Source organism: Scleropages formosus, chromosome 2, assembly GCF_900964775.1.
Source record: "Scleropages formosus chromosome 2, fSclFor1.1, whole genome shotgun sequence".
Lineage (NCBI taxonomy): Eukaryota > Metazoa > Chordata > Actinopteri > Osteoglossiformes > Osteoglossidae > Scleropages > Scleropages formosus.
In genome coordinates, this window is record NC_041807.1 from 31,729,880 (window position 1) to 31,744,836 (window position 14,957).

Below are 14,957 nucleotides of genomic sequence, written 5' to 3' on the forward strand. Positions count from 1 at the left end.
CATCTAAGGCACTCACCCTCATCCGGATATTACACCTTTGCTTGGGGACCTGATGTGTCCTCGCAAACAAGATGTCCATGAAGCACCCAGCAGCCCCTGAGTCCACCAGAGCTCTCGTTGCAACTGTGTTGGTGCCCCAGGATAGAACGTTGGGGACCATGAGATGGTTACAGGTGAGGGTGCCACTCACCTGGGGCTTCGGACGGACAGGACAGGTGACACGAAGATGACCCGCATCTCCACAGTACAGACACAGGTTACCTTGGAACCTCCGCTGTCGTTCCTCAGTGGTGAGGTGGCCATGTCCCAGCTGCATGGGCTCAGCCAGGCTTTGTGACGGGGTACAGGTCGCAGGCACGGGTCTTGGGCGGGGCTTGCAGTCCTGGGTGAGGTCAAGCATCCATTGTTCACCACAGAACACCAGCTCTTTTTGTAGCCTGGAAGACAACCCGAGCCGAAAAGTGCAAGGATTTCTGGTCCAAGCCACTGTCCGTAGCCAAAACCCTTAATTCCACAGCATAATCTGCCGCTGGGTGCTCTCCTTCCACCAGGTCCAAGAGGCATTCGCTGGCGGTCTGGTCAGCACATGGGAGCCCAAACACCGCCTGAAACTGGGTCTTGAGTTTATCATAAGAATACTGGAAACAGCACCCCCATGTAACAGTGGGGCAATCTAGCGCTCGCCCGGTCAGGAGAGAAACCAGATATGTGATCTGGCTCAGATCTGTGCTGTAGACCTGTGTCAGACTGTTAAAGATGAGCTCACACTGTAGGAAAAACCCAGCAGGGGTGCTGTCATACCTGGTCGGAGTGGCTAGCCGTAGATCTTGGAAGGGCGCTGAGGGGGCGTTACCCATGGTGTGCTCGGTACCCAGCGGTCTCTCCTCACACCGGGGCGTTCTGACCAGATCCTGTAGCTCATCGCAGAGATAAGTGAGTGTCTGCTCATGAGCATCCAGCAGCGCTCCATGTGAAGCGAATGCATACTGAATGTACTCTGACTCCGCTGGGTCCGCATGGAAGGCGGAACCTTCTGTCATGGTGTCACAATGGAAGGAAGCTGTCGGGCCCAAGTGCAGAGCATCGGGTTCAAAAGGGGAATCCTGAAACCATGATCACAAGGCAAAATGAGGGTCGCCAAGGCACAAATGTAATCAAAGGGACAAACTGAAAGCCGTTATCCATGAGTCAGGCAGGAGATCGTGGAAACCGTGAGATCAAGCAAGAGAAGGGAAAGGAGATGGGAGAACAGGCTAAGGACAGGTGGAACAGGAGCAGTAAAAACTCAGGAAGCACACTAGCAATGATCTGGGCTGAACAAGGTTCCACATTTGAGTATGCTCCAGACCGCCCTTTTATGCGGTCGCTCTCTGATCAGCCACAGGTGATCCTCGTTGCTCGGAGGAGGACGTGACAAAAATATTATCTTGAGATTATTCAGGTAATTAAAGATAACTGAAGCACATAAGGGGAGTGTGGTGGCGCAGTGGGTTGGACCAGGTCCTGCTCTCCAGTGGGTCTGGGGTTTGAGTCCCACTTAGGGTGCCTTGAGATGGGCTGGCATCCCTTCCTGGGTGTGTCCCCTCCCCAGCTAGCCTTACGCCCTGTGTTGCCGGGTTAGGCTCCCGCGACCCCATATGGGACAAGTGGCTTCAGACAATGAAGCACATAAAAAATGCTACAGTCTAGTTGAAATGGATATACCGTTAATTGTTTTACTATATTTTTCACATTCTCACAATTTTACCATTTATTCTGAGGACAGCTTGTTACAGGAATCATACCTTGAGCTCCCACACCAAAGGCTTCTGACATAAATGCATCCCCAGGAGGCCATGACCTCTTAGCTGAGCATCTACAATTGCTGCATTAATAATTAACACTGCCATACAGCAGTGTAAAAACTCCGTTTCCCTGAAGGGTTGGCAACTGTGAGTGTATCTTGAGTTTTTGATACCAAAATCATATTTCCAGTGGGGACAGGCTGTGGAGAGATTCAAACCAAAATCTTCTACAATAAAGGAAGTGTCCAAGAACCTCACCAAGTAGATAATGGCCCGTCAGTAAGACTGTTAGAATAGCTACAGTTCATTTGAGAACTGCAAAACAAATTGAACTGAATAGGAAAAATTGTGTTCAACATTTTATTGCTCTAAATTCCCCTAAACTATTATTGGCAAAGGCACACATTTTTAATGTATGCGGTTAAATGAAAAGATAGACAGCTGAACTGCATTTAATTGGTACTTTACTTGAAAGGGTTAGAGTGAGGAACAGTAAGTGAACAGTGAAATGGCTGAAAGCTTGGCAGGAACTAGGGCCTCCAGCTGAGCTTGCATCCAGCTGAGGACACATTTTCATAGAAACGGAGGGCACACAGGAATGTAGTTACATTTTACCTTTATTACATAAACAAATTCATGAAAAAAGAGTAATAGTCTGTGATATTTGTGTTTCATTGCTAATGGAACAATTTAAGAGGTCATAAAATTGGCAGAGCTCATACTGGGACGTTCAATTTTAAGAGGCAGGAACTATTAACTTGTACTGTAAGTACAAGGCAACGTTATTTCACATCCAAAAAGGGAACATTTTATTTGTTCTTTCGTGCAGAAAAAGGAAAATGTGGATTGATGTTGCTGAAGACTGCTGTTGCTAGAGGGTTACAGTGCGGTGAATGTGTATTTGAAAACATTCATTATGATTTCTGCTATGCACCGTTTGAAGGACCCACCTCAGCATATCTTTTTGTTTTGCCAAGCATACGAAACTTAAGTCGGCTGAGGATTACTGAAAGAAATGTGATCATGACAGCAGGGACTTGGCAGGGAGCTTGAGATCTGGTGACAAGGTCACCTCTTCACTGCGTATGTACGTGAAAAGTGACTTGGAAGGAAGGTCAGACCATTGTGTAAAATCATTGCATCACATCATCAAAACCTCATATTTCTATTAAATGTTATTAATTTATTTAGCTGGTGCCATCATCCAAGGTCAATTACAATTTCAGGTTTCTTGAATGAAACAAATGCCAGGATACCTAATGCTTAACCATGAAAAACTAACTTCAGAACATTTCATGATTTTAAAATACTTCAAATCTCATAGTTGCCACGTGGACAAGGACAGCCTTGGTGTTCAATGGAGAAAAGAGGGACACAAACAGAAAACTTTTAATGCTTTCTTCCATAAACACTTAACTCATTGCAGTCAATATTTTTTTTTTTGCAACATTACATGTGCTTGTTATTTCCCATTACTTTAAACAGCAAATATTCTGCAGTTTTTCTTTCCATTTTTTGTCAACCACTTGTTCTATTCAGGGTTGTCTCAAGAGGAAAACGCATTTAGAGAATGGGAGCTCATCAGTCCTGTGATTGGTTGCTGGAGTCCCATACCAATGCCAAGGACATGATGCCCAATCTGGACGGCTGACAGTGTAACTGGACCAGCATGTGGGTACTTATTGAGAGAGTGGCTCACTTTAGGTGACTTTGGGTGCAGCGCACAGGGTGTTTACCATAATCTTCAAACTCTTGCATTCGAGCACATACTCCTTCTTCTTTTCCAGTCTCCTTACCTGTGTCGATCTTCATTATGGTAAGAAAATCACTGAGCTGGGAGTTTTGTACATGAAAGATGAATTTGGATTTAAATATAGTTTGTGTTTTTCTCTTACTTTAAACACGGGTGTTGATGGAAATTGAAGAGTGGATTCACTGGAGAATTGTGTTATCTTACTTGACCAGCCTTAGATACATAGTGTGACACCAGAGACCACACATGTAAACACGCATGCATGCAATGATGATCTTGGTCTGAAATTCTTTTATTAATTATCGCAGTGTCCTTTAAAGAGGGGGGTTTCTGGGTTTGCATCAGGATGGATAATTGGAAAGTAAATGAAATATCTTGTCAGTTTATTTAGGAATTTTATTGTCTCTTTTATTATTACTGCTATTTGTTCAGTTTTATTTTTTGAATTGTTTAATTATTAATTAATGATTGCTATAATAACTTCTTTAATAACAGTGGGAATAATCAAACAGTATACAGATGTTTTCAAATTTAAAACATCTGTGAGATTTTTAATGCCTTCAGTGTAATTTAATTCTCATTATTATAATGTACTATCAATTTGTTACTGAGGATAGAAAACCAAACACAGTTAGTCTGCTGTATTAGAGTTTTAATAATGCAGTAAATCTGGTTATTTTCCCCTACAGAGTTACATAGCTCTGTTTGATGTGAATTCCCAGGAACACAGCATTACTGGTAGAGAGTGTACTGTTGGGATCAGAAAGTTCTGTGACATGTTAAGCACACCCTTCATGAACTGAAGTATTAAGATGCTTAGGAAGTCAGCTGTAATGACATCACACTTGTAGCAATAGATCTGATGACCAGGTGTTGAGACTGGTTGAGATGTCGAAGAACCAGCACTTGTTCTATATTTGGATTAATAAAGCTCCATGTATTCATTTGCAGACTGTCAGCATGTTTGCTGCTGAGGATGTTCATTGAGTGTTTCCTTATGGGTTCACCCATCAGCCTGATTTACAACATACTACAAGAAATAAAGGAATGAAATTTAACAGTTAGGAATGTAGAAGCAGACAAAAAAAACTTAACAGTATATTTTAGAGGAACAACTGTGAACAGTTTTGAAGCTGAACAAAACCCACAAGTTTATTCTATTACATGATTTCTTGCATTAGTAATCGTAGCTGCAGTCTACTACTCACTTCAATAGACCCATCATCAACATGGTCACTTAAAAACAGAACATGGATCATTTTGCTGAAAAGTTTGCATCACAAGCATTTCAACAGTTTTCCTTAAGGGGACCCTCTAGATGGTCTCTGTGCAACTGTTATTTGGAATCAGCAGTAATTACACAATTTGTTTTTGATGATCTGTGTCTAACAAAAATGGCAGCAAAAATGCGTTTCACTGATGATATAAACAATATTCCACTGGTTTTCTACATTGCATAGGCTACTGATGGATCTATTACATTTTGTTCCAGATGCAAATTATCATTAGATTTATCACAGATTATTGGAACTGAACCTCATTTTAAATTTAAAAAAATCATCAACATATAAACAAACATGTAATATTGCAAGATCAATTCTAGCATTGCCATTTTCACAACAATTTATACTGGGTCTTCAATTTATGAACACAACTGGGACCAGAATATTGTAACTTCATATGCTTATAAATTCAACCACTATGTCACAATCAATAAATTCTTAAAAAACAGAAATTCCTCAGTTTATTCAGAGTTTGGGGTTTGTAAAAACCTCAGAAAAAGCTATGAGGAATCAATAATTCACTCCAAGACTTTTATCCATTTTTACCAACTGCTTTCCTTGTGCTGGGTCCCGGTGTTCCAGAGCCCGTCCTAAAAGTAAAGGACATGAGGCAGGGAGCACTGGATGGGTGGGATGCCAGCCCAGCACAGGACTTAACGTTACTATCTTTATAAACTCTCCTGCCTCCTCATTTTAACTGATGTGTGTCTCTGACAGAAATATTTATAACAATTTAATTCACAGTTTTAAAAATCAATTGATACTTAGACCAAACCTCTTACTTTCCTCCCCAACCTACAGCCCACTGACGCACAGAGCGATGCTCGCTCTTTCCTAAGTGAAGAGATGATAACTGGTAAGTGCAAGTGTCTATCACCCGGACTGATGTGTATTAATTAAATATGGTAAATGCATCTTCTTTATATGCTATTGAACTTGAATAAATCACAGAATTTACTTCAAAACAGTATAGCATTTACAGAAACATTTAACAGAGAGATTTGAAAAAGTGGTAGATTCAGACACGCCACGGAGACACACCATTCTAAGCAGCAGCAAGTACTGTAGTATTTAGACCTGCAGCATTTTGACTCAGAAGACCCAGGTTTGAAACTCTCCTCCCATTGTATACTGCTGATAAGGGGGTGTACCCTAAAATGCAGCAGTAGAATTTTCCCAGCAGTGTACATGACTCAGGTTAGAGAGAGTTGTTTTGAGGAAAACTGTCAGTGAAATGAAGAAAGATATGACATCTTTTAAAATAATCTTTTGAATCCAAACAATTTTTTGCTTGTTTGTTTTATATGATACAGTATATGGAAAGAGGGGTATTTCTTTCAAGATTCAAGAAGTCAGTAAATCACAATGAAAATGGTTTAACTTGTGACGCTGAAATACAGTATGACAATATCCCAGAGTTCAAGGCAGCGTTCGACATGTTCGACTCTGATGGAGGGGGTGACATCAGCACAAGGGAGCTTGGAACAGTGATGAGGATGCTGGGTCAGAATCCTACCAGAGAAGAACTGGATGCTATCATCGAGGAGGTGGATGAGGATGGTAGGATTGCTGCCAGTGGGGCAGACAGATTTTTTCTGAAATGAGAGGAAGAGTCTCTCCTGCCATCATTTCTGTCTCATGAATGAATCTCATGTCACTGATAAAATTCCTCCTTTTTCACCCCTGATTGCAAGGTAGTGGAACCATTGACTTTGAAGAGTTTTTGGTCATGATGGTGCAACAACTTAAAGAAGACCAGGCTGGCAAGAGTGAGGAAGAGCTATCAGAATGTTTCCGCATTTTTGACAAGTGCGTAATAAAAGGCACTGCATAGGAACTTCAGTTAATAGTCCAGGACATTCCCAGTAAAGCTCATAAGCTGAGTTTATATTCAAAAGTTGCAGCTAAAAATGTGAGTCACAGCACATGTTAAAAATTTCATCATCAAAATGTTTAAATAACAATCCTTGATAATGTGTCATTCAGAGGAATATGTTAAATATGTGTCCTGCTTCTTTATGGTCTACCGCTAGAATTGCGTTAATGAAACATCTACAGGGTATGCAAGCATGATTTGTGCAGTAATTTTGCTGTATCTACTCATTTGCCGCTGGCTTTTCTATTGATTGTATTATACAGTATTATCATATTCCAGTGTTATCATTATTTGCACAAAGAGGGTGATAAACATGATTTATAAATTACTAGACCGTGACTGATCCTCTACTGTATTCATCAGGAATTGCGATGGGTTCATTGATCGTGAGGAGTTTGCAGAAATTCTGCACTCTACCGGAGAACCTGTGACTGAAGAAGAAATTGATGAACTGATGTCAGAAGCTGATAAAAACAATGATGGCAAGATTGACTTTGATGGTGAGATGCACAGATTTGTTTCAAAACACAGTCAGAAACATGTACACATATGCATGTGCAAACTGTCTTTATAGAGTGTATTAGTAAGTTATTCCTTTTAGATTCTAGTGGAATGTCACAAATGCAATGGCAGTCAATCAAACAGCCAATGGGGCTTAACAGCAATGATAACAGCATGAAGCAGAGACATGGGAATTATCAGAAGAAGGACATGACATCGCTAATAGTACAGTTAATTCGAATTATTCATGTAGTTGACTCTTCTCCAAAGCAATTTACATTGTTGTGTTTGTATTCTCAGCTACTTACAATTATTTACTCATTTATACATCTGGGTAAGTTATACAGGAACAATTCTACTATAGCAGAAGCAAGATTTGCACCTGGTTACTCCAGCTGCAGAGCAACGGCTACAACCAGTATTATCTGATGCCTAAAAATCACAATCTATCAACATCTATGGTAAAGTTTAATTAAATAAAAATGACATTTTTCTGTATTTATTCTATTATTATCAGGTAGGCTGCTAATTCAACTGCTCTAAACCTATGAATTTTGTTAGAAGTGGAAGTTAGGAATCCCTGTAGAAAGTCTACAGAATTGTATTAAAATCAGCTGGTTCCTCAAAAGTAATGAGATAAATGGTGACTTTCACTTGTTTTTTCTTTCTTTCAGAATGGCTGAAAATGATGGAACACATACAGTAATAAAAAGACTTCAGCATGACACCATGCAAGTACATGAAGAATAACTTTTCACGGTAGATAAAATCATAGCTTGTCAAAGATGAAAGAATAAAATGATAAAACCTGTGGCTGAGCGCTTGTCTTTGGCAATGCCACTATCTCCCTTTATCACTGTTATTCCGAGTGTGTGTATAAATATCTGAAATGGTCTTCTGAGGAAAGACATCCCTGAACCACCTGTCTTCTTTTTCTACTACCTGATGAACCTGTTCTGTGACACTGATTTTTCCTTCCCTATCCCACTCAAAACCAAAACTGGGGACTCTGATGATTTATTCATAATAAAATCAGTCCATATAAGTCAAGTAGTTTTTTCCAAATAATGCACAACAGTGCACTGGAAGCATCATTTCTGGGGTATTCCTTACTACCTTTTTGAAAACCTGACAAGTATTAAAAAACTATTGTCCTTAATAGACTTCGTACTGTAGGACCAAAGGGTGGACATGCCACCCAATCGACCCCGACTCATAGTGACCCCTCGCGTGGGTTACAAACAAAGTAAGGAAAGAAGGGAAGCAGGATCGAGCACCATAGCAAATGTAAATAAGACTGTACATATTGTACATGTGGAACTGAGCACTGTGAGCATTGCCATCACTGTCTGCAGCATCTTTCCCAGGCCTGCTAATGACAGGACAGCTTTAAAATACAGAATTACTAATACAAAAAAGTTCTATTTTAATATGCAAAAAAATCCCTTCATTGTTTACAATTAATATGACTCATACACTTTATGTTTATTAAAATCCAAAGCAAACTACTGTTCAAAAAAAGTAACTGATTAGTTTCTTTCTGACTGTTGTCTACATGATTTTAAATTTATCCCCGAAAAAAATACAACCTGTTTTGGTCATGTCTTCTTTAAAACTGATAGAAATAAGTACAGCAATGAACGAGAAAGAAATCTAAAAATCGATTTAAAAAATACGATATATTCCCTAACAACGAACGTGCAAGTTTACATTTTTTTTCTACTTATTTATTGCACTTTACGTATATTTAAAAGCAACTGCGGGGTTAAATATTCATATTGGTGCCTGACAGCCACAAACACGGGCATCCGCGCGCTGTGACGTAATGTCTTCGCTTCTCATCGCGTCATGAGCACGAGGCACGCCCACTCCGGCGCCTCTTCCCGGAGTGCTTTGCATTGGCTCGCTCCACGTCACGGCTCCGGCGCAAAGTGCGTGCGGGACGTCTGCGCGTGTGGTCGCGCGGAGGGGAACCGGGGGGCAGGTCGGGCTGCGGTGACAGTTACCGCTCGCGCAGAACTTAGCACCGAAAGCGGTGGACTTGTCAGAAACGATTCCGTCGTCATCTTCCATATGGTTGTTGTTGTGTTAGCATCGCGGCTAATGCTCACTTCGAGTTCCAGTAAGTCGTTTGCCCAGAACTGCTAAGTTAACTGCACGTTACATCACGGTTTTCCGGAGAAGAGCAAGAAGTAAAATAAATTTAGTAAATGATCGAATCACTCTCAGTCTGCTGCCCTCCGTTTGACAAACAAAGCCACCCACGCGGAGTCAGTCGAGTCGAGTGTTGTTCAACTTGCTAATAAGCACACGGATTGCACGAACACTTGTCTTGACAACTGTTTTTTTTGGAATTTGTGCGTTTGGCTTTTATGTGTATGTAAAGTAACAGTCACAGTCACAGTGTGTCACTTCTTGTCACACGACATGATGTACTTCTCCTGGGTCGTTAGTGAGGACCTTCAGTTCCTGTCGCCTCGAGACAGCGACATGTGACGAAAATGTTCTTCTTGTTACCAGCAGTGTAAACAGAGCTTCCACTCACTCTGTGTTGGGGACAGTGCTATTAATCGATTACGAGCGTACATTTAATTTACTTTCTCACATGATGATTTGTAATTTTGTTTTTGCACATTTATTCGTTTTGCCTCGTTTAAAATTTGATGTCCAAGAAGAAGACGGACTCAATTTCTGCGACACACAGTCAGTAAAGTCGAGATGAGTTTGACATTAACGCCACAACTTATAATCTAACATTTATGCGGTCTAAAAAATGTAAATATTTACTCTTTAATAACCTCTAAGAATAATAAACAGTTAATGATTCCTGCCTGGTTTTATATCTACGTGCTGGTTTTAAATCCAGCTGTGACCAGTTGTACTCTTATGTTTTACTGTTAAAGACAAAATGATTTGAAAAATAACAAGTGTTTTTTTTTTTTTTAGTCAAAGAGCAGCATTGTCCTCCACTGCTGGAAAAGCAGTGTTCTGAAAATTTGTGCTAGAAAGTCTTTTTTTGTGTGTGTTTATATTAGCTGTGTGGGCACTGCCCACTCTCATATGGAGCTAATTGTCTTTTGTAACTGTTTTCTGGCTCATTTTGACTTTTTTTGTTTTCTTCCCTTTCCCTTCAGCACACTCATCCTGGATGCCCTTTCCTGTGCAGATGGTGTCTGGGTCATAGCCCCGGACCGCGCTGTGAGGACTTGCTGGGCAAGGCACAGACATGGCCTGCCCGGTGCAGCTTCTGTGCCGGGCCCTTCGCACCCTGGGCCTTGTCCTCTTTTATTATGTATTTTCCATTGGCATCACCTTCTACAACAAGTGGCTGATGAAGGTGAAGCATGAACTCCCTCAGTCCCCGCATCTCCTATCTCTTCCTTCCTGTGTGGGCTCTCCTGTCATGAGTACATTATGTTTACATTACATTTATTTACTTAGCAGACCTGTGTTGCAAGTTTCGGCTCCGGCTTGCCGCGACCCCACTCAGGACAAGTGGTTTCAGACTGTGTGTGTGTGTGTGTGTGTGTATGTGTGTGTGTTTAGCAGACACTTTTCTCCAAAACGACTTCCAATTAATTCTGCGTAGTGTTATCAGCCCACACACCTTATTCACCGTGGTGACTTACACTGCTCGGTACACTACTTACAATGGGTCACTCATCCATACATCAGTGAAACACGCTTTCTCTGTCACTCACACACAGAGTATTCTGCTATGTCAATCTGCTAGTTAACATGTCTGTGTAGTGCAGGATTTAGTAATTCACATAACTGGGTGTTACTCAAGGGTGACTGCAGCAAACCTGCTTTTACAACTTCTGCAGCAAACATTTCCTTAACATTATGGTACCAGCTGCCTTATTGTCCATTTCTGTGAAATGTTACTCATCAGTTTAACATTACCTGACATAATTATATGAGTAAACAAAGTAAACACTGTGTTACTCAGATTTGATTTTGATTGAAAACGTGGGGATTGAATATTACCAGTATTCTAGTTCTACAGAAAGTGCTAGGGAGAAAGTCTCCCCATTTGTCAGTCTAAATTACTTTGGTGTGACCCCATCATTCAGCTCTTTCCAGATGGAACATTTAAGATTGTAGAGGTGAAATGTTAAATAGTCAGCCTGGCTGAAGAGTAGAGCCTCAACACCTTCAGCTTTCAAATGAAGGCTCAGCTCTGCTTAATGGAGCAAATAGGCAAAAGAGATGCAGAGGGGGAGGTTGTTTGTAACTGTTGTAAGGGTTTCTGTTCTCCTAGGACTTCCACTTTCCACTCTTCATGACCTTGGTCCACTTGGCCATGATATTTTGCCTGTCTTCATTGACCCGCTGTGCTATGCACTGCTGGACAGGCAAACCCCGAGTTCTAATGGGCTGGAAAATCTACCTCACCAAGGTGGCCCCAACAGGTGGGTCTCTATGATACCATAATTGTGCTTTACAACTTTTCCAGAATTTGTGTCCCCACCACCCCATTTAAAGCAGTTAAGAAATTATATTGTTTTTCAACATATTTCATCAGAAATTTTAAATTATCTTCTGAATAAATATGTTTACCTGTGTTTCTGGTGGGTTAGTGAATGACTGTAGGGAGTTTAGTCTAGTGTGTCTAACTTTGTATTTCAGGTTCAGCTAAGCTTTTGGCTAAATACTAGTACATTACTTTGGAGAAAAGCATCTCCTGAATGAGTGACGATAAACTGAAATGTAGGAGATGATTACAAATGGGTATATTTGTAGAAAGGAACACAGTGGTATTGAAGAAAGGAGCTGGCAGACTGAAGTCCATGTTGAGGATACCACAGCAACCTTAGTCACATTATTGCTCATTATGTGCTTATGACTCAAGCTGCACGTACAGTCCATCTGATACAAGATTTGAGAAATTAGTATGAGCAGAAAACATTTCATTAGAGCCTCTGCATCGGCAAGCTTTTTTCAACTAATTTTTTCCCCCCTGTGATGCTGATTTGTCTCCTTTTTTCTCCTTTACCTAATACCAGCCCTGGCAACAACGCTGGACATAGGTCTGTCCAACTGGAGCTTCCTGTTCATTACCATTAGCCTGTAAGAACACTGCTGTGCGTGTCCATGTGGATTGGTGTCTGTGCACACGTTTTAATAGAGTAACTTCATCATTTACAGAAGTAGTTTTTTTTTTTTTTTATATAAAGAGCACCAGCCTGGCAAAAGCAAACATCCTTTAATTTTCCTACAATTTGTGTTCGTTCTCATGTATAATTTAATAATGGAATAAGTGTCCACATATATTTTTCTTTGTTGATAATGTATACATCTTCATTTCTTACAGGTACACTATGACAAAGTCTTCAGCTGTTCTCTTCATTTTGTTCTTCTCGCTGATCTTTAAACTGGAGGAACCAGTGAGTAAATTGCTCCAGTCTTTTGTCTTCATATACCATCTGATTGTTGAACCAGGAATCACACCAGATATTTTTTGTACACACAACTTTGGAATTTACTGAAGGGGATCTAGTTAGTGTGTATCTACCATTTTATAACCAAGAAGTATCCAATGAAAACATGATTTAATGATAAAAATGACTAATGCTGTTCCCTTTGAGCATGGTATTTATTCTGAATTGTTCCAGTAAAAGTTACCCTGGAGTATAAATGGGTAAGTAATTAGAAGTAGCTTTCTTACTGTAATTCACTTTAGAGAATAGTGTCATCTAAATGAATAAATAAATATGTTGTCAGGACCTCAGTTTAGAATCAAACCAAAGTACAATGGAGAAGAAACAAATATCAAGTGTGAGGTTCTGACCAAGCTTCTCTTCCTACCCTGTTCAGAACCCATTCCTGATTATAGTGGTTCTGCTGATCTCTGGTGGCCTGTTCATGTTCACCTTTGAGTCCACCCAGTTCAACCTGGAGGGCTTTATCATGGTACTGCTGGCATCCTTCATTGGGGGCATCCGGTGGACTCTCACACAGGTCCTTATGCAGAAAGCAGAGCTGGGTGAGTCACATAGCCCCTCTAGGAAGCGGGTCTTGACATTGGTTTTCATTAAGGGCCTCTATTGTAGCTTAGCAGAGTCTCAATAGATATGTGAAATCCAGCTTTGAAAATATAACATGTCATTCAACCGGTATTTGTTCTCTGATACACTTTCACATCAGTATTTGAGATGTATTAACAGCGTTTGCCTCTTCAGACCTCATCGTATAGAACATGTCAGTTACCATGGTTACATGGCATTCAGTGAGATAGGATTGTATTGGCTGCGTGTTACAACTCAGTACGCCTGAAAGAAATTCTGCAAGTTGTGGAAGATCTCTGGTATCACTTCACAGAATTATATTTTAGTACTTGTATACCCATCTGTGAAACTAATAATAATCTTGACATTTAGCTCAAGTGGAGTCGTAATTTCTCTGAGTTATTGTTAAGGTGAACCAGAAAATGTCAAAGTGATGGAAGCCCTAGGAGTTTTATTAAACCTGCTCTGGCTCTTTTATTGCCGCCCAGGTCTCCAGAATCCGGTGGACACCATGTACCACCTGCAGCCACTCATGTTCATAGGTCTGTTGCCTCTGTTCCTCTACAACGAAGGTGAGGCAACAGAAGATTAGAGGACATATTGGGGTTACCTTTGTTGACAGTTTCATGTCTCTGTCTTCACGGTGTGCTTTTGTGTTTGCGCGTAGGTCTGAGTCTCAGCACCTCTGTGAAGTTGTTCCGTGTGAGAGATATCTTCCCCCTGCTGCACTCTTTGTTCACACTATCAGTGGGTGGAGTGCTGGCCTTTGGCCTAGGCTTCTCCGAGTTCTTGCTGGTCTCCCGCACGTCCAGTCTCACGCTCTCCATCGCAGGCATATTTAAGGTCAGCGATCATGTTTCTGTCTAGGTCATCAGTGACTCTTTCTAGCTCTTTCTCTCCCAAGACTATATAAAAATGAATGTCTTCTTAACGCAATATTGTGCCACTCCACCACAGTTTTTCTTTGTTTGGCTCTTGTGTCTGCTGTACTTTCTGCAAACATGCCTGTTCTTACCTCTGACCCCATTCTGCCCTGCAGGAAGTATGCACATTACTGCTGGCTGCCAGCTTAATGGGAGACAAGATGAGCCTCCTTAACTGGCTGGGTTTTGTCATCTGCCTGTCTGGCATCTCTCTCCATGTGGCTCTGAAGGCATACTACTCCAAAGGTGAGAGTCTCTGTCCTTCATGTGTACCACACATTATTTTCTTTAGAATAAGGGTCTCTGTAAAAGTAGTACTGTTTTGGACATTTTCTGAGGGCATGTTTGCAAATGCATCATAAGAAACACTGAAATTCAAATCAACTTAAATCAACTTAAGATGCATGAAAGGTTTTTCTAATTCAAGTGTGTAAGACTCCTGTCAACACTGCTTTCTGTATCACACTCTATTTCAGTCATCTGTAGGAAAATGGTCAAATCGTTTTCAAAGCATTTTCAGCATTATCATGACTACAAATATGGCAAATCTGATTTCTGACCAAAATCTGATGTCATCACTACAAGACATCTTTGGACTATACCATGCGTGTGTCCAGATCTAGTGTCATTCTCTGAGTGAGCACCTCACTCTGCTGTGTGTCTGTGCTCCAGGGAAGGGTACCACGCTCAGACAACTGCCTAGCAAGGACAACCCAGACCTGGAGCTGCCGTTGTTGCGGTCAGGCGAGCAGGGAGATCACGACAACTCTGATGAAGATGCTGAAGAACAAGAAATTCTGCATTGAACAACAGGATATGAAAGAAA

The 14,957-nt window shown here is 41.0% G+C and overlaps 2 protein-coding genes across 2 annotated transcripts in view; both read left to right on the forward strand.

Moving 5' to 3' along the window:
• Positions 1-1,183: 1,183 nt before the first annotated feature.
• LOC108925586 (troponin C, skeletal muscle-like) lies at positions 1,184-7,903 on the forward strand. Its single transcript, XM_018737639.1, has 6 exons — positions 1,184-1,384; positions 5,622-5,676; positions 6,237-6,380; positions 6,515-6,629; positions 7,060-7,196; positions 7,872-7,903. The coding sequence occupies exons 1-6, from the start codon at positions 1,184-1,186 to the stop codon at positions 7,901-7,903; spliced, it is 684 nt and encodes a 227-aa protein (XP_018593155.1).
• A 1,176-nt stretch (positions 7,904-9,079) lies between these two features.
• The window catches only part of slc35h1 (solute carrier family 35 member H1), a 48,245-nt gene continuing 42,367 nt past the window's right edge, over positions 9,080-14,957 (forward strand). The window contains exons 1-10 of the mRNA XM_018737637.2: positions 9,080-9,319; positions 10,332-10,534; positions 11,462-11,612; positions 12,207-12,270; positions 12,515-12,587; positions 13,018-13,186; positions 13,697-13,780; positions 13,876-14,051; positions 14,248-14,377; positions 14,804-14,930. Of these exons, the coding sequence (XP_018593153.2) occupies positions 10,424-10,534; positions 11,462-11,612; positions 12,207-12,270; positions 12,515-12,587; positions 13,018-13,186; positions 13,697-13,780; positions 13,876-14,051; positions 14,248-14,377; positions 14,804-14,930 (1,085 nt within the window). The 5' untranslated portion in view covers positions 9,080-9,319; positions 10,332-10,423. The remainder of the gene's footprint in view (positions 9,320-10,331; positions 10,535-11,461; positions 11,613-12,206; positions 12,271-12,514; positions 12,588-13,017; positions 13,187-13,696; positions 13,781-13,875; positions 14,052-14,247; positions 14,378-14,803; positions 14,931-14,957) is intronic.

What these genes read in the sequence shown, in the direction of transcription:
- LOC108925586 (XM_018737639.1), top strand. Translation starts at nt 1,184, where the DNA reads ATGAGTCAGGCAGGAGATCGTGGAAACCGTGAGATCAAGCAAGAGAAG. An exon ending in AAGTGAAGAGATGATAACTG is followed by an intron (nt 5,677 to 6,236) that starts GTAAGTGCAAGT and finishes ACAATATCCCAG; the next exon opens with AGTTCAAGGCAGCGTTCGAC. An exon ending in TGTTTCCGCATTTTTGACAA is followed by an intron (nt 6,630 to 7,059) that starts GTGCGTAATAAA and finishes TGTATTCATCAG; the next exon opens with GAATTGCGATGGGTTCATTG.